The sequence below is a fragment of the Corvus brachyrhynchos genome, unplaced genomic scaffold (genome assembly GCF_000691975.1).
Source record: "Corvus brachyrhynchos isolate BGI_N302 unplaced genomic scaffold, ASM69197v1 scaffold125, whole genome shotgun sequence".
NCBI classification, from domain to species: Eukaryota; Metazoa; Chordata; class Aves; order Passeriformes; family Corvidae; genus Corvus; species Corvus brachyrhynchos.
In genome coordinates this window covers 1748587-1773383 of record NW_008238342.1, presented here as the reverse complement: position 1 = coordinate 1773383, position 24797 = coordinate 1748587, and the positions used below count along the sequence as shown (strand labels likewise).

At 42.8% G+C, this 24797-nt stretch overlaps 1 protein-coding gene across 9 annotated transcripts in view; it reads right to left on the bottom strand.

The window, feature by feature from the left end:
• PTPRT (protein tyrosine phosphatase, receptor type T) overlaps positions 1–24797 on the bottom strand; it is a 315834-nt gene that overhangs the window by 25927 nt on the left and 265110 nt on the right. For 6 of the 9 annotated variants that reach the window (XM_017735146.1, XM_017735147.1, XM_017735148.1 and 3 more), the window contains 4 exons: positions 23718–23795; positions 23482–23517; positions 14002–14189; positions 8370–8457 (listed from right to left, as the gene is read on the bottom strand). In XM_017735146.1, the coding sequence (XP_017590635.1) occupies positions 8370–8457; positions 14002–14189; positions 23482–23517; positions 23718–23795 (390 nt within the window). The remainder of the gene's footprint in view (positions 1–8369; positions 8458–14001; positions 14190–23481; positions 23518–23717; positions 23796–24797) is intronic. The other 3 variants (XM_017735149.1, XM_017735145.1, XM_017735144.1) reach the window with 2 other exon arrangements.

Sequence of the window (24797 nt, the reverse complement as noted above, 5' to 3'; positions counted from 1 at the left end):
AGATTTGAGACAGGTTGCAAGTGTTGCCTGGTTTGGGAGTTTTGGGACAGACCTTTGCAGGGTGGATCTCCATGACAAAAACCGTTTTCCTGCTTGGAAGCTACAAACTCCCTTGGTTTCATCTGATCTCTAGAAACTGAGACAAGAACTAAAACTGACAAGACCAGGATATAATTAAATAGGTCATGACAGAGGTATAAAAGATTAGGAGGGTAAAACAGCAATAAAACCCTGCAAGTGAGAAATGGAAAAACCTAGAAGCTGGAAGGAAATACAAATGAAATCGGAGCATTATTCCTTTATGCAACTCACAGAACCTGAGGCAGCAAAATGGCATCGAGGTGATGCCTTTTCCTGGTGTTAAAATCAAGAGTCAAACATGGTTAGAAGGGAAAAAGGGATTTTACCTTGGTATTTATTTTAAGGTGGACACGTCCAGGTCAAATGCACCGAAGTGCATGCTGCAATGCACACCCCCGAAGATCGGGTATCACATTATAGGTTTTACTAATTAGCACATCTATCAAAGACTCCCCAATGAGAGGCTCAAGTGAGCCCCCCATCCCCAAGGAACCTTCCCCTGGATGGTTCTATCTTGGTTTAGAGAATGTGTTCTGGAGAGGACCTTGGGGTCTGGGGCACACTAACCCCTCCCTACAAAGCTTCTAAAATGTTCAGTCTCCTAGCTGCACAAACAAGTCCAAGAGTAGGGAAAAAGCACCGAGAATACAGAAGTTGTAAAAAGGTATAACAGGTATAAAAGAAAAGGCAAAAAATCATCATGGCATCAGAGGCAGTGTTGAAAAAAACCAACAAAATCAGAAATGTTCATCTTTTTGAGCAGATTCAAAGTTACTTTAGATAAGGCAATAAAATAGCAGAGATCAATCTTTTCATCTCCCAGCATGCTCCACGGTTCAGAAGCAGAAAGGAACTACCCCAGCGGGCAGATTATGTCATGATTTTCCACCAGGGGAATATTTTGATCTTTCTCTGGAACAGCTGGTGCTGGGCTCTGTCACAGGAGATACTCCAGAGCCAGGCTGCTGATGTGATTTGCTCTGGCAGTCCCAGCACTGGTATGCAATTAACTGCAGATCTGCTTCTAAGGGCCAGTTGCTTGGCAGGGGCTACTGGGTTATGGGGGTCACTGCTGGCCATGCTGCACTCATTTTCAAATGATTTTTTAAAAGAAGTATAATATCGAGTCCATTAAGTTTATTTCCTCCCTACCAGCTCCATAGAGCATAGCTCTCAGCCAGAAAGGCATTAATGTTTAGCAGCACTTTGGAAAACACAGGCAGGCCTAAGCATGATTTACATTCAATTAAAAAGAATCATAGCAACGAAACATAAAAATATGAGGTGCTATTCTGCAGTAACTCAGTCAAAAGGGGTTTAGTCATGTCGTAATTAAATGTAGAATCAGATAATAATTGTGAAGACCGATGTGTGAGCAGTTCTGAAAACCAAGACTTGGATATACATTAAATATTCATTCAGCTGTGTAAAGGAATGATTCTACTCTGCTCATTCTTTGGGTGAGATTTACACACCTAAAAAAAATACAACCACATTGCTGTGTTTATCAAATCCCATATCTGCATTCAAAGGAGGTTCTGCAGGTGAATCCATCAAAAGCTCTGCTGTATTTGTATTAATAAATATAACCTTTGTAGACACAGGGAAGGGGGAATATTTCACCAAGTGCTGATGTTCCCAATTACCTGCACTCAAGGCAACTACACGAGGAGCTGCAGTAAATCATGTGGTTAGACAGACAACAAAAGAATTTATACTTAGAGCAATTCACAAAGACAGACAAAGAGCTGATTAAACCGGACACGTGGATGAAATACAGGGAAACTCCCGTAGACAATTTCACACTTGCAATTCCAGCAGCAAAGGAAGCTTGTCAGGAGCCACATGAACAAAAGCAAAGCAAAGCAAACCCTGGAGCAAATGCTTGGGAGAGGAACATTTACTGACTCTTCACAAGACAACAACGCTGGGGAAGTCTCAACTCATTGCAACAACAGAACTAAAAATGATGAGACCAAAAATGCCCCTAACGACAGGGGAAAAGAATCTCAGGTTCATTTTTTAATGAGGGACACAGACAATGTCTGTAGCTGGAGTGCTCTGAATAACCCCGGAGGAAGCACCTGCCTCTCCTCATTTAACAGAGCCAAACATCAAAATTAAGTTTCACCACCTTGAGCCACTTTTTAGAGAGAAAGTTAAACCAGGCAGGATGAACACATCCAGAGGGAGCTGAATGGGGCAGACCTGGGAAGCAGACTGCAGAGCCCGGCCATGATTTCAGCCAATTATGGATAATTTTGGCTAAGGAAAAGATGCTCTGTAGGTGCAAAAAAGTGTTGTTGGTTTGTTTTCCTTTTTCCCTTTTTTTTTTTAAAGCCAAATATGACAAAAAACATAAAGGATGAAGAAATTGAACTGAAGATTAATGCTATTTTTTTTTTTTAAAGAAGACATTCAGGTCCAATCATATTTTGACACCAAATGAAAAATGCTTTAAGCTGAACTTTGCTTTCTGAGGACAAAATTCAAGATATTTCATTGCGTATTTTACTAAAATGAGATTAATTCCTGAGGGAGATTTATTGCTCTTACAAGTGAGAACAGTGCAGCAGAAAAAAAAAAATCTGTGTATATGCAAAGCACACAAAATATTAATGATGTCTTAATGGTATCTTTAACCTTGTTCAAAAGTTTAGGAGAACAGTCTGGATAAAAGTTCATAAAATAACTTCCCTTGTGAATTTCTTTTTTCCACAAAAAAACTTTGGGATTTGATTTAAAAAAAAAAAAAAAAAAAGCAAATTATTATGCTCTTAGTAGTAAGGATCTTGTACTAAGGGGTTTTTTGCCTAGAGACTTTAAAGGGCTATTTAAAGAACAGCAAATGCCTTTATTATATCCTCTCCCAGTGGTTAAAACTTATTTCTGATTCTTCTCTTTATCCACTGGACTCCTCTAGCCAAGGACACAGGATTCTTGGCAGGCTGAAATGAAAGCAGTGTTCAACTCTTCACTAAATTTATCAGACATCATATCCCTGTGTGTTACAAATGGACTCTAAGAAACTTTAAATATGGAAGGAGAAACACAAAAACAAATTGCATTTAGGACTACAAAAAAATAGAAAAATCTTTAACAAATGTGTAAATGGTTTTATTTCTCCCTGTTTACTACAGTCCTTCTGCAAGTTACCAGAACTCTAAATTTATATGAAAAGTAGTTTGACTGAAAATGGGTCTTAAAACAGACTTCAAAAATGACAAGAATTTCACTGAAAAGCTCCGTGCTCCCATTTTAGCACAGAATTGTTACCATTTTAAACTCCTGTCAAAATTCCCATTAGTGATCATTTGAAGTATCATTGCAATTTTTCCACGTCTCATTTTGACACCAGCGCTGGATTAATCTCACACAACTTTCGTCACCTAAACATTACACAGCTCATCTAAACTGCCTGTCAGGGCTCCCCACACAGCAATGGAGAAACACAGGCAGCTCTGGAGATTCAGCCTGGTTTTGGGACTAAAGGATGCTTTGACCTCCCTCTGTCCTCCCCTGTCTGCCCCCACTGACCCTGGACTGCGCCATGAGAGCTGGGTAACATCCAGGTGTGACAAATCCCACCCTCTCAGGATCATAGTCCGTGGATATCGCACAGACATGCAATAGTTTAAGCAACACAGAAGAAATCATGGAATAAAAATGCTTGGAAGTTGAAAGATTTCTGTTCTAAATCCAACACTGACGTCAGGCACTGGCACAAGCTGTTCATGCCTCATCTCTGGAAGTGCCCAAGGCCAGGTTGGACGGGGCTTGGAGCAAGCTGGGGTAGTGGAAGGTGTCCCTGCCCAGGGGGTGGCACTGGACGGGCTTTAAGGCCTCTTCTCCCAAACTAGTCTGGAATTCCAGGTTTTTTGATTTTATGCCTTATCCCTGTCTGTGGGCTAGAAGCGCTCTCCACCTGTGTGCCAGCTGAAAGCTTCTTCATCTCTTCCACCCCAAAATTCTCTGATTAATTCACAGTTTTCCAACCCAAAGCATATGGCAGTCAGAGCATGAAGGAAACAACTCAAATTCCTCTAGTGTCTTTTGTCATCAACCCCACAGTTTCTCGTGGACCATCATGAGACTTCAAACCCAGGGTGCCTCAGTGGGAAAAAGGAAAGTACAGAAAGTGCTCTCCATCAGCTGAAGCAAACACAATCTTACCTCTTCTCGTCCTCAGCTCTCATCTGAGAGTTTTTATTCTCCTATAATGTAATGGCTCTAAAGCTGGGCAAGATGGAGAGAAATCAAATAGAACCAAAGGTCCCACATAGCTTCCGGACATTTTCTCTTCTCTGTAATAGATTCAGCTCCCTCCAACAACAATAGATCACTCCTCCAACAACCACTTTCTGATGCTCTTTGAAGGTCTCAATATCTGGGCCCTAAAGCAGAATTAAGTCATTTTGCTTCAGCACATAAATGGGTACACTGCCTACGCTTGCCCCCTAAAGAAAAACCTGGCATCTCCACAACTGTCTTTGTTTTTACAGCTTTTATAAAAGTGCAGGAGCAAAGCTCATGGGACTCTGCTCGTATAATAAAAGGTTCAAGCTGGAGTTTCCTCCAGCATGGTAAGCCTGTCTGCATCTTCCCACCATCCACAGGGGATTTCTGTGGTCATTCAGACCCCAAATCCACTGCTCCGCTTTTCTCTTGCTCCAAAACCTGTCCCAGATGGGAGGGAACCATGAAAAGCTGGGAGAGCTCTCTGAGTTCTCTTGCCTCTCCTCTGCATGAACAGATCAGCTCCCAGGTTGGTCTGCAGCTTTGGTTGGCAAATGTAAGAAGAGCAGGTGTTGGGGCTGGCAGCATGATCGAGGTTTTCAGAGAGAGGCACGATGTCAGTGCAGCTCTGGGAGAGCAGTGAGCCGAGTAGAACAGTCCTGTAACTGTGCTGTCACCCAGGAGGCCGGAAAGACAAGATCTAATCTGCTGTGATTCACTGAGCAGTGCTACTTGTTGCAAGGGCTTACAAAGCCACATTTTAACACCAGTCTCTGAAGCCGCTGCAGAAGGCAGATCAAAACCTGTGTCTTGGGGTGACTTTGTGATGTGTATCCCGTATCGCTGCCCTATGCCCAGAAATTAATTCTTGTGCCTTTCTATGCCTTTAAACTGAGCCTGAGAGGGGGAAGGAAAATTGAGCAAAACTTTCTCAAAGCAGTTTGCAGCTTGTTCAAGGTCACACACAGATAGGGACTTTTTTTTCAGCTACGGCAGGGGAGTGAGGCAGCACCCGGCCTGCTGCTTTCCAGTCAGCTTTTGGCCAGTTGTTCAGTTTCTTTTTTCCTCCGGAGAGAGATTGAGAGTTGAACTTTGCTTTTCCTTCCCTGGAATTTTGGATTTTCTCCCTTTTCTGCTGGACTGCTTCAACCTCAGAGCACATTGGGAGGACTTTCCACCGGGCACAGAGGGCCTGGCCCTGGGCCAAGCCCCAGCTCCGAGGAGACCAAAGGGAGGACTCGAACACTTTTTCCCAGGTTTTTTCTCTCCACAGCGAGAGATTTTATTATTTAGCATTATTTTCCTTTTCCCATGTGTTTGGTAAATAAATAGTTTTATCTTCTTCACTTTCCTTCGAGGAAAACTTATTTTTCCCGAACCTCGTGGGGGGAGGGGTGGTAACCTGCCTTCTCTCAGAGGATATATTTCTAAATTTGGCCAAACTGGTACAACCTGACTTTCCAATTCACTCCCCAAAATGCAGCGGATTTGTTGTTCCAGGAGTGATGAAATGGAAGCCATGGTTAAATAAATAATGTTAATTGCCATGTGCAGCCTTTTACCAGATAAATGGGCAGGGGCAACCAGTGCCTGCTCTGGGTCTCACCAGCCACCATAACTGAGGTACAACCAAACAGCTCAGGGTATAACCGTGTTCCACCTCCTCTGCTCAGGCTTTTGCCCAGTTTGTTTTCATGACCTGCCTGGAGGGAACCACTGCCCTGCTATTCTCAGCTCTGCTCTCCATCCTCTGTTCTGGACCCTGCCCCTGACTTCACTCAGGGACTTTGCCCAACTCGCCCACCAGTGGAGTCTGGCTCCAGGCTCAGCTGATAACTTTGCAATGGTTTTACAAAAACATCTGATGAATGATATGCTCCTTCCTTAGGCATTCCTCTTTCCTTCTCCCTTCTGAGTCTTCTCAATGTCACTATTGTAAATTTCTAAATTCTCCTTGGTGACTTTTAAAAGAGCCCTTGTCTCCTCCTCAAACTCTTTGTTCTGATATATATTTGAAGAGAAGAAAGCGCACTCCACCCTCTCATCCCCATTCTGAAATCTTTCCCAACAGTCCTCAAACTTGAGCTTCTTTTCTGACACTTTATCCCGTGCAGATTCTCATTCCTTAGCTCTGATTACATTTTGCATTCCCTGATTCAAGTTCATCACCTCCTATCTGCACTGCTGCTGTATTTATATTTAGAGCTAAAAGGCTCACGTCACTCTTTGTTAAACAACAATTTGTCTTTGTGAATACCTTCCCTTAAGATAACATCCCATTTATCTTCCTTGATTTTGCTTCCTGAACTCCTCACATTTCACTTGGATTTCGAAGTTTTCTCCATGACCACTTTTAACATAAATGAGATGGAGGCTTTTGCACACAGTTTTGCTTCTTTTTGCCTCTGCTTTTGAATTATGCCAAGTGCTTCCTCAAAATCATACCGAGAAACAAAGTCTTTCACATTTCTTTCCTTTTATCATACCTTGGCACTTCCACTTTCAATCCCGTGTTTATAGCTGGATGATTCATCTGTCTTAGACTCATTTAATTGAAGTTAATTGTATAGACAGATAAATAGAGCCTCTGTCTGGAGGTCTCTCTTTGCCACTAGGGCACAGAAAGATCACAGTGAGGTGGAGCTGAAATTAAGGGAGACAACTTTCATGCTAATTGTAATACTCCAGTACTGTCACTTCCATTTTCCACACGGATAAAGAACACTGGTGAACTTGGTGACCTGCTCACAACCAACACAAAGCCAGCAGCAGAACTGGAATCATCACATCAGGGCTCACAAACTTTAATCTTCATTTCCAGATTTCATCTTTACCATGGGGTCCTTGAACTGAGCTGTTCTATGTCATTCCCCAAAACTGTCACATGAATCATTTATTTCAAGGCTTCAAAGAGAGGAGTAGTTATGTGTGAGGTGAGGTTTCATTATAGAGAAGTTGGTTTTTGTTGTTGTTTTGTTTTGGTGGTTTTTGGTGGGGTTTTTTGGGGTTTTCTTTTGTAATTCCTTAGTAAAATCTATGTGTTCTAGAGGAAATTCATTTTTAACCCAAGAAAAAAAAATACAGTACAAAATATATCACTCAACATGACTTAACTTTGCTCTTTGAGCATTCTACAGATCCTCCCAGTCATGAAAATCTACGGCACATTCATTTATATTCTGATTTCTTGTTCTGATGGTCTCAAGCTTGCCTTCTCCAACTTGATGCAGCTCAGCAGCCCTTGAAAATAATGAATTCTCACACCTCCCCTCCCCAGTCATTATCAGGAATAGTGAAACACTGTGGTGAACTGCCTGGAGAGCTTGTGGGAAGCTCAGCTTTGGGGAGCAACTTTGGAAGAGGCTTCACAAATATCTGATAAAAATGAGGAAGGTGAATTTACTCCTGCTTTGGAGAATAAAGCTGACTTAAATGGTTTTATGGAGTCTTCCCTGCCCTGCAGTTCTGCTATGCATTGATATTCCTGTAACATCAACAGGAACTGATCATTGAAAGAAGTGAACCAAGAAGTTTTAGTGCATTTTCAGTTGCCTTATTATGATTCTGAGGTAGAAGTTAAGCTTGTCCCACCCTTCAAACCAGCACTCTGGGGACAAGCAGTGACTGCTCCACTGGCTACCGACCACAAGGAAGGAGAAAACCTGACCTCTCAGCCACAGCTAAAAATCTGATCTATCTGCAGCTCCTTTTGTGGTACTGGAAGCTCTGGGTTTTGTAGTAAAAATAGACAGAAAACGGACATCATCACATAAACAGTGACAAAAGGATTTAGCCCTCAAGCTACAGACCTAAAGCAAAAAGCAAGGCAGGTAGAAAATGTGTAACAACATGCAGTGATGTTATGTAAAATCATGATTAAAAAAACATGAAATAAAATAAATCCCAGGAATAAAGCCTGTAACAAACAGACTGAACTACTGAACGCTCAGCACTGTTAGCCAGCTCCTGGTGAGCTTCTCAAACACAGCCTTCTCCACAGCACACGTGTGAGATCTTACAGAAAGCTCAGTTTAATGTGAATTTACACCTACAGGAGATTATGTTTCCATATCTGTTCTTGTTGCGGTTCTCATCCTCCTTGGCCGTATCCCAGGACGCCGTCTGCCCCTCAGGGAGTGCCTGCAAAATAAACAACAAGGGAGGGCTTAAAACACCTGGCCAATGCCTCCAAGTGGATGAAGAGGCCTAAAGAAGAAGAGCAGGGCAAAAATAAAGGAGCTGAATGATTCAGTAGCTGGCCAAGGAAAGGGCACCTCCACTCATGGCAAAAGCAGAGCTCAGTGCAGACCATTTGCATCTCTCGGCTTCTCCCAGGCAAGAATAATTTTCCTCCTGCTGCTTCTCCTCTAAAAAGATCAGGAGAATTTGTTTCTGGCTGCACAGTCCCAGGTTAACCTCATTTCCCCTGCAGAACAAGGCTTGGGGAGATTTCATTTGGCTACACCTCTAGGAAAACCCACATGGTTGAAACCCAGCGCTCAGCCTTTCATATTTAAGCTGAAAATAGAGTGTTTTCACCTATTTCTGTGTTAATAATGGGTGATGCAATACAAGGCATTTACTGGTTTTCTCTGGGGAAAGATAAAGCAGCTCAGGGTTTTAGATTATGTGTAAGGAAGAGAGAAAAAACGAGGTAAAACATGCTCATGAAGCACGAGAATAAACAGCCATTTTCCTAAAATGTGCTCTTTCAGTTGAGGAAGGATGGGGAAAAGGAACTGGCAGCACACAGTGCCACCCTATCTGCAGCTCAGCCCTACAGCGATTCTGGACACCCTTGAATGAGCCATTTTATCCTAGAGACATGGCCAGGAGGGATTTTCAAGGCAGAGCCTGGAAAGCAGCAGATGGCAACAAAGGACAAGGCTGGAGGATGGTCCTTCCTCAGAAAAATCATGGGTGAGGAGAACAGCCCCTCCTGAACTGCCTTGAGAGATCTGCCTCCCCCAAGATGTACCCCCCAACACGATTCTACATCACTAAAACCAACACTGTAAGTTGTATTATTTCTGGTCCCTGGGGGATTATGGAGGGTTTATACCACAGTTGTTGTAGAATCACATCTGCCTCAGCCAGCAGCGGGTAGTTTGACACAGCTGTGCTAGCAAATGAATTTATATTCATCTTCACAAGCCACCCAGGTCTATTATGTGCCTGAATGGAATAGCAGAGAGACACAATTAGGATCTACAACACTGATGTTACAATTAAACTTAATATGAACAAACCCCTGGCAGAGCAGATCGCTGTGAATTTCCCCCAAAGGGTTCCAGGACAGAAAATGTCAGGCACTGCAGCACTGCCATGAGCTCTGCTGACAAAGACAGGGACACCAAGTTCCCATTCAAAAGCCCAGGAGAAAGAGTAATAACTCTGTAATTGGTGAGGGCTTTGATCACACATATATTTCCTTTGCAGACTGTTGTTTCCAGAGAGCAGCTCATCTTCTGAGGAAAAACACCCAACCAACAAACCCACACACAACAAAAAAAAATCCCCCAGTGAAAGAAAAGAGGTGAAGAAGGCTCATTTTCATCTTCAAAGACTGAGGAAAAAGGTGCTTTATTTTTCCACTAATATCGAATTACAGCAGATTGACCAGAGAATGCAACAGTCATTAGGTGCCTAATCAGAGCTGTCTGAGAAGAAAAAGAAATAAAAGAAAATCCTTTCTCCTGACTTTCACATGGGAGAAGCTATCTTGGCCAGAGAAAATATATTCAGGGCAAATAAATCCCTTTTCAACAAACCGTATCCTTTCATTTGACTTGAACATGCAATTCTCCACTGAAATTGATGTTTTTATATTTGCTGATAGAGCCTCCGAAGATTTAGGAGTCCAGGATTTTTCATCTCATTCAATACCACAGAAATCCCTGCTTTCCACAGAACTGTCCAGCTCTGAAGGGAGGGAGCACAGCTCTGGTTGGGGAGGAACACAAAGCACCTTTGCAGGGGCACCCCTTATATCCCTACTTTTATAAACACCAGATGAACAAATCGGAGTAACTCCATGTACAGCCCAAATAATCTCTCTGTGAGATCACTAAAAATGCAGCACCAAGAATTGAAACGACGTTAAAAATAAAGGCAAGAATATGGATTATAATTGGCTTGCATCCAGAAAATGAGGAGCACAGCTAATGCTTTGTTCCTTCAGGTTTTTTTGGTGCACTCAGTATCTCCATAATTGTAAAAAGAGTCTTGTTTCTATCTGCATTATCAGCAATGTTAAATCAGGACAGATCACTCAGGCACTGGAATTTAATCCATTTTTCACAGGAGTGCTCCCCCTTCTTTCTTTGACTTGGTAACAGCAGAATTTTAGTGTTCAAAAAAACCCTATACTTGATTTTTAGGCTTTTTCTACTTTTAAAACTCTCTTAAAGTTTTTTTAGAGAAGTTTTGTGAAATTTATACTGAAATATCTTCCCACTAGTGGAATTTAGGTTACAGCGAAGCTTTTTAAACTAAATTGATCTAAATTTTAGCTGAAATTACAAGGATAGATCTCTCAAAGTCAGCTTCATCTCAATCAAGCTTCCTAAGAACCATGGCCCAGACATAACTGTGCTCCCATTAAACTGAAGCTCACTGCAAGCCAATTTGAATTTTGAATGGATGAACTTAGCTAGTTTACTGTTTGCTTTTAATTTAAATACAAAAACTCGAATCCTTCATTTGCACTGATCCACCTCAATGCTGCAGTTTTACTGCCAAAGGCAACGACATCGATTCAAAGCCTTCCTGTTCATCCCAAAGTGTGCCACAGAGTCCTGGCCCTCTCCCTGAAGCCATCTTCTTCTCAGCAGTGGTGGAAAAACTGTTCCCACAAAGCTGCTGGGAGCCAGAATTAAAAATTACCTGGGCAAAAACCCATAATCTGAAAAAAAAATGTCAGTCATTCATTTTGCAGCATCCCATCATAGACCAGACCACCAGATCTTCTTCTGGCCACATGAAAATGGGTAGGCAGAAATTAAAGGGTTAAAATCCAGAGGTGACTTCCACAAGCTGAAGACTGTCACTATGAAGGCTTGAGGAAGGAGCCACAAAATCTGAAATAACTAAACAGTCTCAGTAATGCAGCAGGAGAATGTACATTAGTGACATCCTAAATCATCACGGAAAATGAGTTTGGATAATTAAGCTTATTATCTCCTTAGCCAGTAATTGGTGCTTGCAATAAGTCCATGGGACTGGTCCCACAGCTCCCAACAAATCAGAGCTGATACGTTCTGGAGAAGGAGCCGGTGACATTTAAATGTGTCCCGTTTAAATGTTTATGGCTCCTCCTAATCCCAAACAGTGCCATCTACCCCCAGCGCCACTGAGAGATTTTTCTCTTCTGTTCCACTCGTTTTATCACCGAACAGAAGCAGCAGCCAAAAAGACCCAAAGTCACACTTTGCCCTCAGGTGCAGCAGGCAGCCCCAAAATAACACAGACACGGGGAGTGCTGACAGTTTCCTGTTATTCATACCCAGTTATCACCCATTTCACACCAGCCCTGACACCCCTCACACAATCCCATCCTGCTTCTCAGCTCCGCCTGCAGCCACCAGGAATATTTTTCTGGATGCCCTCAACAAAACATGCTGTCTGTACTACAACATGTAGGTGCAAGCATCCTTTAAACAAATATGGAATGCAATTTCCAGGTTACCCAGCGGAGAAGAGAACGCACAGAGATAAGAGATTGTCATGTGTGACTGATACGCTCCGTTCAAAGTGATTTTTCATGAGAGTAAAATTATTTGGTAACATGTCACTAAACAGGCTGCAATTTATGCTATCAATTTGCAAAGTAAGTAGAAAATCAGCTCCTTAGAAGAAAAAAAAAGAGCATATTTGGAGGTGACACTGATATTAGTGTCTGAAAACACATTTTAAAAGAGACATCAAATTCTTTCTCGAGATTTTATCAGCTGCTCCGCAAAGCGTCTTGCAAAGCCAATTTTGCAGCTCTGTGCTCCTGCAGATCCCAGGCTGAGCCCCCACTCTCAGCCAGCTCAAACCTCCCACCTTCCAGGAGCTCTCACACTCCCTGACATCCTCCCTGCTGCTATTTGGAGCTGAAGCGCTGCCTCCATCCCATGCTCCAGCCCCCAAACCCCACCATGGAAAATGCCTGCAATTACAGTTGAGGGAAGGGGGAACGGTGCAGGGGATTCGTGAGTTTGTGGCATTCTCCAGGCCAGTCCTTGTAAGGAAAGGAATTATGCAAATCTATGTAATGTCATCACTGTTATATACGTCTGTAGACAGCACTTTCTGGGAAAGGCAAAACTCGTGGAGCTGAGAGTTGCATTGACATTTTTCATGCTAATGTGCTATTTTGATAATTAGCGATGCCAGCGCCAGAAAATTACTATATGCCAGCACCTGTTTTCTTCTTGAACATCAAGAACTGGGTCTTAGGGCATCTGTAATTGAGCTCAATGTAGTTTTGGGTACTCTTCATGGAAATGGAGGCCAAGGGGGGCCAAATAAATCTCCTCAGAGAATTATTACCCTTTTTCAATATTAAACAAAGCTCTTTATATTGATAGTTTAATTAGCATGCTCGATTATGGGGCAAGAGTGCCTAGACCTGGTTAACACACAGTTTCCAGAAACATTTGCTGTGACAGTCTTTGAAGCCATCCGATTAAAAAAATGCTCCCTGGTGAGGACCAGGGAAAGATGGGCTCTCCATGACAGCAAACCCCAGCACTGAGGACACAAACCCCACGGACCCTCACTTGCAGGGTGGAAAAGTGAGCTGTTTTCATTAAGTAACTTATTTTCACAGCTGTTACATTATTTTTAAATAGTTTTAATGCCACTATGCATATTAATTGCTTATTGCCTTCCCACAAGCTTACTACATTCATTATAATTATTGCTTGCTAGAGCCGAGTCTAGTAATATGTTTGAGGATATTTCACTCTTCTGTTTGCTCTCCTCTAAATGTGTTTTCCTCTTCCAAATCATTCCCAACATCATGTCTTCTGGTCATTTGGATTATATTCCTGGTCATTCCAGCTTGCAGGGGGAAGAGGTGAGGGGAAGGAGGGCAGCTTTCATTTCTCCAGCTTACCCTTTACTCCTCTCCCCACATGGAGCTGGAGGAGGATGTCAGTCAAGCCTATTCTGAGCCAGAGGTTTGATCATATTGGAAAATTTCACCTTCATTTAAGCTACACAAATACCTGCCCTTGACTTAACAATTCTGCATTCAGGTCTTTGCTCTGTGATTTAACTTGATCAATTATGAGAGAGCATTTGGAGCTCCCAAAAAGCTCAGGCAAAACCCCTTCCTTTTCTCACAGCCTGGCTCACACTGCTCAAGGGAAACACATCAATAAGGAAGGGACTGCACATCCTGTGTTGGGTTCAGCACCTGTTGAATATTTACTGTCTGCTCTTTATGGGACAGGGGGATGAGCACAGTGTCACCCACTTAGTGCTGCAATAAACACCTTCTCTTTGGAACAGAGGGCCTCCAAAGACTGACAGCGCTGTGAAATCCTGCCCTCAAAACCAAATCAGAAAGAAAAGGATTAAGAGGGTGAATTAAGGAAAAGAAGCTCTCACAACCAGTTACCCTCCCCTCCCAAGCTTCTATCCCTCACGAGTGCAACTTCCCTACTCAGTCACGTGAAGAAAGGTTCCTCTCACCTCATACTCCTCCTTGAATCCATAGCCCTGTCCCCTCTTCATCTGGGTGATGTGCTGCAGCAGATCTGCCACTCGGATGGCCGGCTGGAACTGCCCCTGGGGGTAGGACATCTCCACGGGCTCGCAGCTGCGGTATGGGTGGGTCTGGATGGTCAGGGTTGGCTGGGCCATCTCGCCATGGCTGCTGTCTGTTGGAGAGACCGGGAGGCAAAACAAGCTTTCAACCACCTGGTATTTCCAGCTTCATTCTCACTCTGTTTATTTAGCAGCACCCCGTAGGTTGGTGCAGGCAAAAGGAAGTGAAGAAATGAACAGGAAGCACACACTTGCCCAGAAAAACTAAATCACACTTGAATATTACTTGGTGTCAAGCAGACAAATCCAAAAAGACAGGAAGAGAGTGAACAGCCAGTCAGGTTAACAAGGATATGGCACATTAAGGGTGAGCTCCCACAGCGACTCCAACAGAACTATGCAGCTGTCTTCCCAAACCTGCAAGGAACACGGCTCAGAGATACATACAGATGAGCAAGAGATTCAGGCAGGATTTGGGGTGTACAGCATGAGATAACTGAGAGGGACCCAAGTGAACAGCAAGCAGATGATTAGCATTTCAAATAAGTCAGGATGTTGAGGAAAATTCAACTGTTCTGCTAGTTCAGGCCTAAAATTTTATATGTCACTGACAAAGATGTAATATCATCAGGAAAAAAAAATAAACCAGCATAAAAATGTAGTTATCTTGCATGCAGAAATTTAAATTTCAGATATGTAAACTTAATAGAAAATGCAGGTTTTTTTGAAAGAAGTGGATTTAAAGAAATCCATCACTATGCAGATGGAATTGCAACTTCATATCCCAGCAAAACTATATGCACAACAAAATACTCCCAGTGAACTAACAGAAAAGAACTTAAATAATAACTTCAATGACCAAACAATTGACTGGAACAATCTTTAACAACAGGAACTCAGACTAAATTAAAAATTCAATGTCTTATCCAGCAGAGCCGACCAAATTTAAGTGGTTGGCCAAATACAGCATTGTTTTTTCCTGTGCTTGCAGGGATCTGAGATGTTCAGGTCCTTTCACACATACAACCTGCATCAGTTCTTTCTGGCCTTACCCAAACCAAGGTATTAGCAAACAGAAAAAGTACCTCCCTCACATTGTTCACAAACCCTCCTGGAGCTTCCACACAGGACTTGTTTGTTACAGCAAGTTCACAGACAAAGAGCTGAAACACCACCCCTTGAGAGCAACACTACGGCCACGTTTTTAAAGGGATGAAGATTAAATAAATCAAATTGCAATTTCAGGGTGATTTTTATGAGGCAGAAATAGGCTTGCAATGCTCTGGTAAACATTGCTCTGCTTGAGAAACCACCGTGGAGTCTGGGCAGCGGCTCCCCATGTCCGTCCTGTAGAGGCGGGCAGGAGCAAAGAGCTGAGGGCATCACACTGCACCCTCAGCAGCTGGCAAAGCACAGACTTGACACACAGCACTTTGGCTGGTTTATTGTTAGCTCTGGGGAAGATGTGAAGGCAGGGATATGCTCTGTTTGGGAGCTGCAGGACTGTGAGGAGACGGGAATGCCAGCAGTGGACACTGCTGCAGGGCAAGCTGATCACCAGCGTGACATAAAAACGGCTGGTGGGTGAATTATCAGAGCTGCTGAAACGCAGCCTGCTCCTCTGAAATAAATTAGCACAGTGATCACCTGCTTTCAAGATTAGACTCCTGAATTTCAGGATTTCTGAGTCCCAGGTTCTCACAAACACTGTCACAGTCCCAGGACACTCAGAAATTTACGGAACTATGGCTCAAGCAAAGCAACCCTCACATACAAAATGTGAATAAATTTGGGATTTAAGGAAGAGTAACATCCAAAGCATTTGTATAATCATCCCTAATGCTCTGACTAATGACAGTGTGAGAACTCTGAACAGAGGGAATTTCAAGGCTTATTAATTCCCCTAGTTGGATTCACTTTCCCAGTGCATCTTTGCTCCCCTATTCCCTATTAACCTCCTGTAATGAAAAGGAGAAGATTTTTATTGCGGACCATTTCCGACAGACGCACTATGCTTAATTTTCCATCATTAGGTTTAATACAAACCCAATTTCACAATTGGCTTCTCTGAGGAACCTGCAAGTAATGCCGCATTTTTATCAGCCCCAATTAAAAAACATTACGAGATCCCAATTCGAAAGGGAGTCTTAAAACTAACGTGTGGTTCTGGTGCTAATTTGGGCAGGGCACACACAGAGCACAGGCGACTTGTAAAATGGAGCTGAGATCAGCCAGCTCCTTTGCAGGCAATTACTAATTTCTCTCTTCATCAGTTCCTTTAATTCTGGTGTACTTGGCTCTCTTCTCAAAGAGATGTGTCACAGGGAGACGTGAGAGCCAGGAAAGTGGTGACCCCTCCCTTCCAGAATAATTTTCCTCAAGGTAGGCACTCATGGTATGGAGCTGGGACTAGAAAAAGGTGCTCAGCAGCAAAGAGAGGTCTCTGGCCTTCGAGTCCATAGTGACAGCTGGTCTCTTTGGTCAATGAGATAAAAATTAGTGCAAATCCCACTGATTGTAGGAACAGCTCTTGTGGCATAGAAGCACAGAATGGTTTGGGTTTGAAAGGGACCATCTCGTTTCACTATCCCAGGTTGCTCCAAGCCCTCTCCAAATTGGACCTGGACACTTCCAGGGATCCAGGGGCAGCCACAGCTTCTCTGGGCACCCCGTGCCAGGGCCTCCCCACCCTCACAGGGAAGAATGCAAAGTGTGATCTGTGGCAGCCCCTCTTCTGTGTCTCACCCAGGTGTTTCTGCTTAAGGAAAAGCACCACACAATGTGGGTCACCCCACTCTCTACCCTGGGACACACAGCTGAAACTGCTCAGGCCATCACCTCCTCCAGCCCTCCGTGACAAACACATCATGCATGGCACCTGTGCTACCTGCAAAAAAATCCCAACCCCAACAACAGCAGCAGCAGCTCTGGACTCTCAGTTACTCCCCCCAGAATTTTATCTGGGCCAAGTAAAATGTAGAGGGGCTTTTCTGGACACAAACTGCTGTGTGAGAGCTGAGCTTAACACTTCCATGTTCTGCTAATAAAGCTTGATGCAAGTAACACATTGCTCCCTCTCCATCTAATCACCCCACGAGTGTGGAGCTAAGCACGGGTAATGAGGCGTTCACACAAGGCACGCACCTCTCAGGATGTGTTTGCAGCAATTTTGTGAGCAATTCAAAATGCAGGTGGGAGGGGAGGTGGCAGCAAACTGAGCTCTCACTAGGACAGTCAACCAAAAGAGTCTTTGGAGGGCCGGCAAACAGGCTTTGCTTTCCCTTCTGTTTGCAGCTATAAACCACATCTCATTTCTTTTGGCACCATTATTACTGGGAAAGACAACAAAGATTCCAGCAAAGTCAGGGCTGCTGCTTTAATTGTTGCACTAAAGGCAAGTTAAAGTAACTTTCCACAGTCCCTTTTCTCTGTCTGCTTCTCACAAATGTGTCCCCAGTCCCTTGCAAATGCAGATGACTTTGCAGGACAAAGGGGCCAAGACTTTTCACTAAATTTTTGGCAGTGTCTATAAAGCACATGTGCCTTTGGTGAATTTTCAGTGAGAAAAGCAAAACAAGAAAATAGCTTTTATTTAAATGGGAAAGTTGTGTGAAATAATTTGCTCTAATACTCAGAAATTACTAAACACACAGGATCGTGCATCAGGGTTTTTTTGGACTATGTTTCATATGCACATTTATCCTTGTCATATGTCGTTTTGTTTTTGATAGGAACACACACCACCGTATTTCACTGCATTCCACGGATGGAATACTGCTCCAAGAAATAATTCAAATTACAAACATTTCAAGAGGTGGTGATTCCATTCTGACCCCCAAAACTGTGGAAATGGTTAATTACCCTTGCTGTCTAAATATTTCTTAATTGCAATTTGATTTTGCTTAGCTTCGATTGCAGGCACTGAATCTTATTACACCTTCTGTTAGATTAAAGAGCCCTCTGAGCATTTGAAATCCTGACCCATGCAGGCACTGATCAAATCGCTTCTTCAGTTTCTCTTTGATAAAGTAAATCAATTGAGAGCTTCTGAAGTCCCATTAGGGCAGGCTGCTCAGGGCCCCGGTTCCCTCCTGGAACAATTTCCAATTTTCCACAGTTCTATTTGTGAAGCTGTAAATAAGGCAGGTATTCTGCATGTTGCTGGCAACATGCTGTTTGTGACAGGATTGTTTCTAATATCAGCAGCTTTCGACAGCAAAGTGTGTTGTCATCTTGTTTGTTAACCCTTTTCAGTGCCACACTTACTCCCCATACTAAGATGTCCTTTGCCAACTCAGATGTTTTGATTTTGGGAAGCTGGCATTTGCATGATCCCCCATTCCTGGAAGTGTCCAAGGCCAGCTTGGACGGGACTTGGAGCAACCTGGGACAGTGGAAGGTGTTGCTGCCCATGGCAGGGGGTGGAAGGAGATGAGCTTTAAAGTTCCTTCCAACCCAAACCATTCTGTGATCAGCTTGAGAGTTCAAAGAACACTCTGAAATTTTGTAGAACACAGTAAATTAATGATTCCCTGGCTCTCACATAATTTGGCTGATTGGGAAACTCTTCGGTTATCTCAGCTCATGTTAGCTAGTGTGTAACGGCAGATAAGCAAATTTAACAATGGTGACTTCACATGTTCACAAATTCTCCCTGCCTGAGAAATGGTGCTTTTTGTGTGTGTCTTTGCTGGGGAAATAATAATGAACTTGCTGAAATCAACTCTGAGGTCTTATTGTGCCAAGAAGTAATGGAGTCCAGCATGCAGAGAGGAGCTGGAGCAGAGGTCGCTTTGGTGGAATCTTCCTCCATTTGATGAGCAGCCCTGACAGTGAGTTATTATTGCTTGCCTGCTGCTACACCACCTTGTGTTCTATACTTTTGTGCTACTCAGACAAGTAAAATAAATATGTTTGCCTCCACAGAAAAACTGATGAACTTCTCCATAAATGTCACAGATAAGATGAAGAGCAGCTGAGAAATTAGATTGCCAGTCTGGAAGCGGCTCTGTGTGATCAGAGCCCTGTGCAACATCCCAGTAAGGCTTCTGGGAGGGGTTCTGCTCATCCAGAGCACCTTTGGGGACTGAAGCTTTAGATGCTTTTCTAGAGATCATTTGTTTTGTAAACATAGACTGAGAAATGGGTATCTGGGCACAGAGTATGATGTTGTCCCCTGACCAGAAAACTCACCCATGCCTCTCACGACTAAAAGCAAAGGTGCACTGATGTGTCCTCTTCTACATGTGGAGAAGTTTCTCTCAAAACTTCTGCTTTAATGGCCAGAAATTCCTCCTGTGTCTGAAATGACAGGCCTATCATATCTGCTTATATTTTTATTCTCTTAGCCTTGGCAAGTGATAAGATGCAATGTGACACCCTTTGCACAAAATAAATTATGTTAGGAGTGGTGTTTGTGATGGATTTAATTACACACAGAGCCAGTCTCTCCACACTAGAGTAAGGGTTGTCAATTCTCTGACATCTTCCAAGGGTGACTAGAGCATGGCTAATACCTCTTCCCCTTACACCAGGGATATGGTGCAAGATGAAAAATAATTTGCTTTTTTGTGTGTGTCAAGGCTTTATTATATGATAAATACCCAGCTCTAATACTCCATCTACAATACCAACAGTGCTATGGCAAACCAAAGGCAAAACATCATTTATCTAACGATATCAACTGTGCTCTGAAAGGGCACATTCCTTAACAAAGCCGCCTGACAGCAGGCTTGACAGAGAGCAGAGGGTGCACCTTTCATTTCAAAGGCATGAAGAAGCTGGCACATGCCCATAATTTTTTTAAAAAGTAAGTAATTTTTTTCTAGCTTCTAGAACTTTGTAAGAATTGCTTGGTTATCACCAAGCATAAGAGTGTTCTAATCTTATAAGAGTATTTTAATAAGAATATTATTCTAATATTATGAGAGTATTTTTACATAAGAGTATTCTAATCTTATAAAAACTATTGCATACATTTTCTTCACCAGTTAACATAGAAGAAAACCCTGTTAAAGATGCAAAGAAACTGTTTTGGTGAGGTGGGCAATGATTTGGGATTATTTGGTACAAATGTAACAGTGCAGCTCTTCGGATGTGTGGACCTCACCAAGTCAAATCTCTCTTTTCCTAGGTGAAAAGAGGCTGCCAGATCAACCCACCACTCAGAGCAATTCAGTTACAGCTGGAAAACAACTGGAAACTTCAAAACAGCACATGAAACTATGAGCCCCAAAGACTGGAAGACAGAGTTTTCCAATTCTGCAGGCAGAAAGAAATGTAAGAGAAATTCACTCCAGGCCCAGCCTGCCAAGGTCTGCAGCCCCACTGCTCATTCTGCCCCTGGCCAACCTCAGCACAGTGAAGTGGTGGGAAAACCTCTCCCACAGCTCCTTATTAGAGGCTCACGTGGCCTGGGAGGATTCTGATGCAACTGAACAGGTCAAGCCATTGAAGTTTTGAGCACCCATTGCATAAAAGTAACTCATCTTACAATTTAAAAATCCAGTGGCGGAGGCACCTGCTAAAGCAGCAATGCTGGCTTTTTAACAGTTTTGAGTTATTCAGACTAGGTTGGGGATGTACCCACAGCAGACTGATTAGGGATGGGCAAAAAAGCTACAGAAGTCTAAAATCCATGGAAAATTTCTATGTCTTTCTAAGCACAGCCAGTCTGTTGTCTGAGGCTTTGTGACAGAGAGCTCTCTCTGCTGGTTCTGCCCATCTGCAAGGCACTGAAATCTCTGTCCTCTCTGCAGGGCAACGACTCTTGTGAGGATCCTCATGAGCAGCTGGAATAAGAACAAGGCTAAATGTCCTTTCCTGCTGCCAGGAGATGCCAACGGATGCAAGGGAAGGACATGCTGGCTCTCCTGAAGAGACTGTCCTGATGAGAACATCTGAACATCCCCAGAACATCTTCAAGAGCTACTGGACATGAATATTTTCCCCAAAAATATTCATGCTACCTCATCTTCAAGTGGAAATCTACCTCCTTTATTTTTTACTGTTAGATATTCACTTCTCTAGTGAAGAAGTTTGAGCAAAACATTTAAAATCCAGAGTTGTCCACAACTAGAAGAGAAAATTACTTTCCTAAAAACATGCATTACATAAAAAAGTATTAATCAGGAATTGGGATAGAGGCCAATCCCAAATCTCCTGTATCTTACATGTCACAGCCAAGCCTGGAGAGCTGTGCAATACTGAAGATACAGAACATTTATTAGAAGGCATAATAGATGAGAACAAACAGTACTGAATTGCAGGTAGTGCCCAAAGACAGATATTGGTAGTGGGATGACTGATGCCCTTTTTAAGATACGTTTTTCTTCCCTGGGAATTCATATTAATAAACATCAAAAATTAAACTTATTTTGCTCATACAGCAACATCCAACATCTGATGGATTTGTCTGAGAAACCAGAATGCCAAGGTTTTAATTTGTCTGCAAGTCACAAGATAGAAATTTCTCCAATGTCAGAGGCTGTTTCACAGGCAGTTAAATTCAGGTGGAAATGGGGTGGTACCAGTCTGTGTAATTCATGTCTTAAAAGCGCTCTAAACTTCACTTCCCATGTGTAAAACAGGGATATCAATCCTTACTCAGATATAGTGCATAGTAGAAATTTGAAACAGTTTTGAATACATAAGCACAAGGCTGGTTAGATTCCTATTTCCTCTTTTTTCCTCTGCAAAATTCGGAGTTTTAGAAGTTTTGGGGGCTTTTGTTTTGACATGAGAAGCACAGAGAGAACCTGTGCATTACTCCTTGAGCTTCAGAGTACCAAGTGTGCAGTTAATTCCTTAATTCCATCAGGGCAGAAGGGAGAAAGCAGCTCCCCCAAAGGATGGCCAGGTTTTCCCAGATGCCAAATACCAGACTGGGAGTGTCTGACATCTTCCATCAACCTGCAGGTCAGGGCCTTATTTCTAAAGTACAGCCAAAAGATAAACCTGCACTTAGGTTTTTCTATTGACAACACTGACCCTCTGGGAAATGAGGCCAAACCTTCTGGGAAATGGAGTCCTTTCCTTCCCCACCCCATTCAGAGGCCTCATTCCTTACCATCAGCATTTTGACAGGCAGCAGGATGGATGTGTGTGTTGTGGGCAGCCCCTCCAAGCCTCTGTGCCAGGCTGTAAACCAAGCAACAGCCACCAGTTGTCACTTGTTCCTGGTCTAACTGCAGCCCTTCCACATGTTCTGAGTGATGTTTAGAGCAGTCATGGTAGATTACTGTGTCTGGAGGGAACATTTACTGTAGATAATCCAAAATGACAAATCCCGCTGGCTAGATTCTGATCAGCCACCCATCATCCTTCTGCTTCATAGCAGAGGAATTCATAAAGCACAGAATCAGAACGGTTTGGGTGGGAAGGGAACTTAAAGACCATCTTGTTCCAGTCCCCTGCCATGGGCAGGGACACCTTCCACTGTCCCAGGCTGCTCCAAGCCCCTTCCAACCTGGCCTTGGACACTTCCAGGGATCCAGGGCCTGCCCACCCTCACAGGGGAGAACTTCTTTCTAATCTCTAATACAGCCACAGAACAGCTTCTGCCTCCCAGGACCTGCCTATTTGTTATCCTCTCAAATCCATACCTGGCTGCCTGAAAGATTTAGCATTTAACTCTCAGGTGGAGCAACTTCCCAAACCCCAGCCAGGAATTTCTCCAAATAACCTTTAAACATGCAACTTTATCCAAAACTGTAGGTTCCCACCTGCTGCAGACATGCAAATCCTCCCTTATATTTGCAACCCTTGAGGCACAAGGTACAGCTGAGCCTCACACACAGCACAGGGGGGTTGGTTTTAAATGAAAAGAGGGCAATTCAGCCTAAATACAAAGAAGAAACTTTATATAAAAAGGGTGGTGAGGTGCTGACACAGGTTGCCCAGAGAGGTGCAAGATGCCCCATCCCTAGGAACGTTCCAGGTCAGGTTGGATGGGGCTCTGAGCAATCTGGTCTATAGGAAAGTGTCCCTGCCCATGGCAAGGGATTGGCCTAGAGAGTCTTTAAAGATCCCTTCCAACCCAAACTATTCTGTGGTTCTATGTCAGCTGCACAGGCACAACCACCTGCAGGAGTCAGAACCAAGCCTGAGGCAAGGCAGCGTGTGGGAGTGTGGCCCAGACCCCCAAATCTCAGTCACAAAACCAGACAGCAAATACTTGAAAGAAGGATTAACCTTAATTTCTGAATTTTCCTTTCCTTTGAAAGCAATTAATAGCAATAACAAAACATGAGTGAAACAAAAGTTTCCTGATTAACACATGACCACAGGATTAATTCTGATTCTGGAAGCCAAACACTCCACAGTGCTCTCTCCAGGTTATTTTCACGACACTGAGCGTGTGTCTGCTCTCCAGTTCAGCCCAGTACACCATACCTGTCCTCTTACCTAACAGCGTGGTCGATGGGACGGTGTCTGATGATACTTTGAGATGGAATTCCGTTCACCCACACGACACGGATCAATGGAAATCAACAGGGGATCAACAGGAAAAGAAAAGTTACAGAGAATGAAAACAAGGTTAGCTGTGCCTCACACTCAGAAGCCTCAGTCTATAGGTCATTTTGGGTAACGTACAAAAGCAAAGAAAATTTAGGAATGAAAGAAAAGTCTGGCACTAGTACCTGAGTAGTAGGAATTCAACATAGATTTGCTCTGAAGGGTTTTGCTTTGGACAGAAAATGAACAAGGAGAGGGTGATGCTAGGTAGGAAAGACATAAGGAAAAGACTTTAGACATATATTAAGAGAGAGAAAGAACAGGGAGAATGTTCCTCAAAGAACACAGTAATATGGGATATATAAGGCTTATCAAAATGAATTATATTTTTCATTTCAACATGCATATTACATTTATTACATTGTCATCATGATGGATTTTCTTTAATATAAGCACTCTAGACCCCAAATATAGGATTATAGTTACTGTAAATCAATGTGTTCCTAAACAGGATACACACAGAGCTACATTCATAGGTCTATATTCTAAATGTTCTTTTTTTAACCGAAGGAGCAAACTTAGGGTTTTGTCTCTAAGAGAAAATTCCTCAAAAATGACCCCCAAAATACAAACTACAGAGAATCAGTATTTTGACAGTAAAATAAACCTACTCAAACGCCATGTACCACAAAAATACACAGGTGGGATAGCAATTTTTTGGTTAAAACATCACAAGATTACAAGGGACTTGTTCTTCAACCCAGGACTGTTCATAGCAAATCCTATAATTTCATTAGCTTTCTCTGGACAAGAATCCAGAAATTTCCATATTAATCAAATCAAGTATTTCCCTATTAATCAAATCTTTTTTTGAAAGGAGGAAGGGCTCAACATCTTCATGGTAGATTCTTGTCTTGATAGTAAATTTATGAGGCTGGTTTATACCTACAATAGCAAACATGTACATGCTTACGGTAATCCATCATTTTTGAAGGCATATTCTTTTGTTATCACTCTGCATTCACTCTCAGAGTTACAGGCATTTATTTATCTCCTCCTCAGAATGCTGGGAAACAAGCTAATACAAATCTCAGTACATCAGAAAGATGACAACAGATAACACAGGAAAACTATTCCATAGCCCAACAGAAGCAGATAAAACTCAGTGTACATCCAAGTAATTTCAGAAGCAATTTTTCATATCTATGGAGCAAACACAGCTTAAAAATTTCAAGTTACTCTGTGGGGAAACCCAAAGAAGTGAC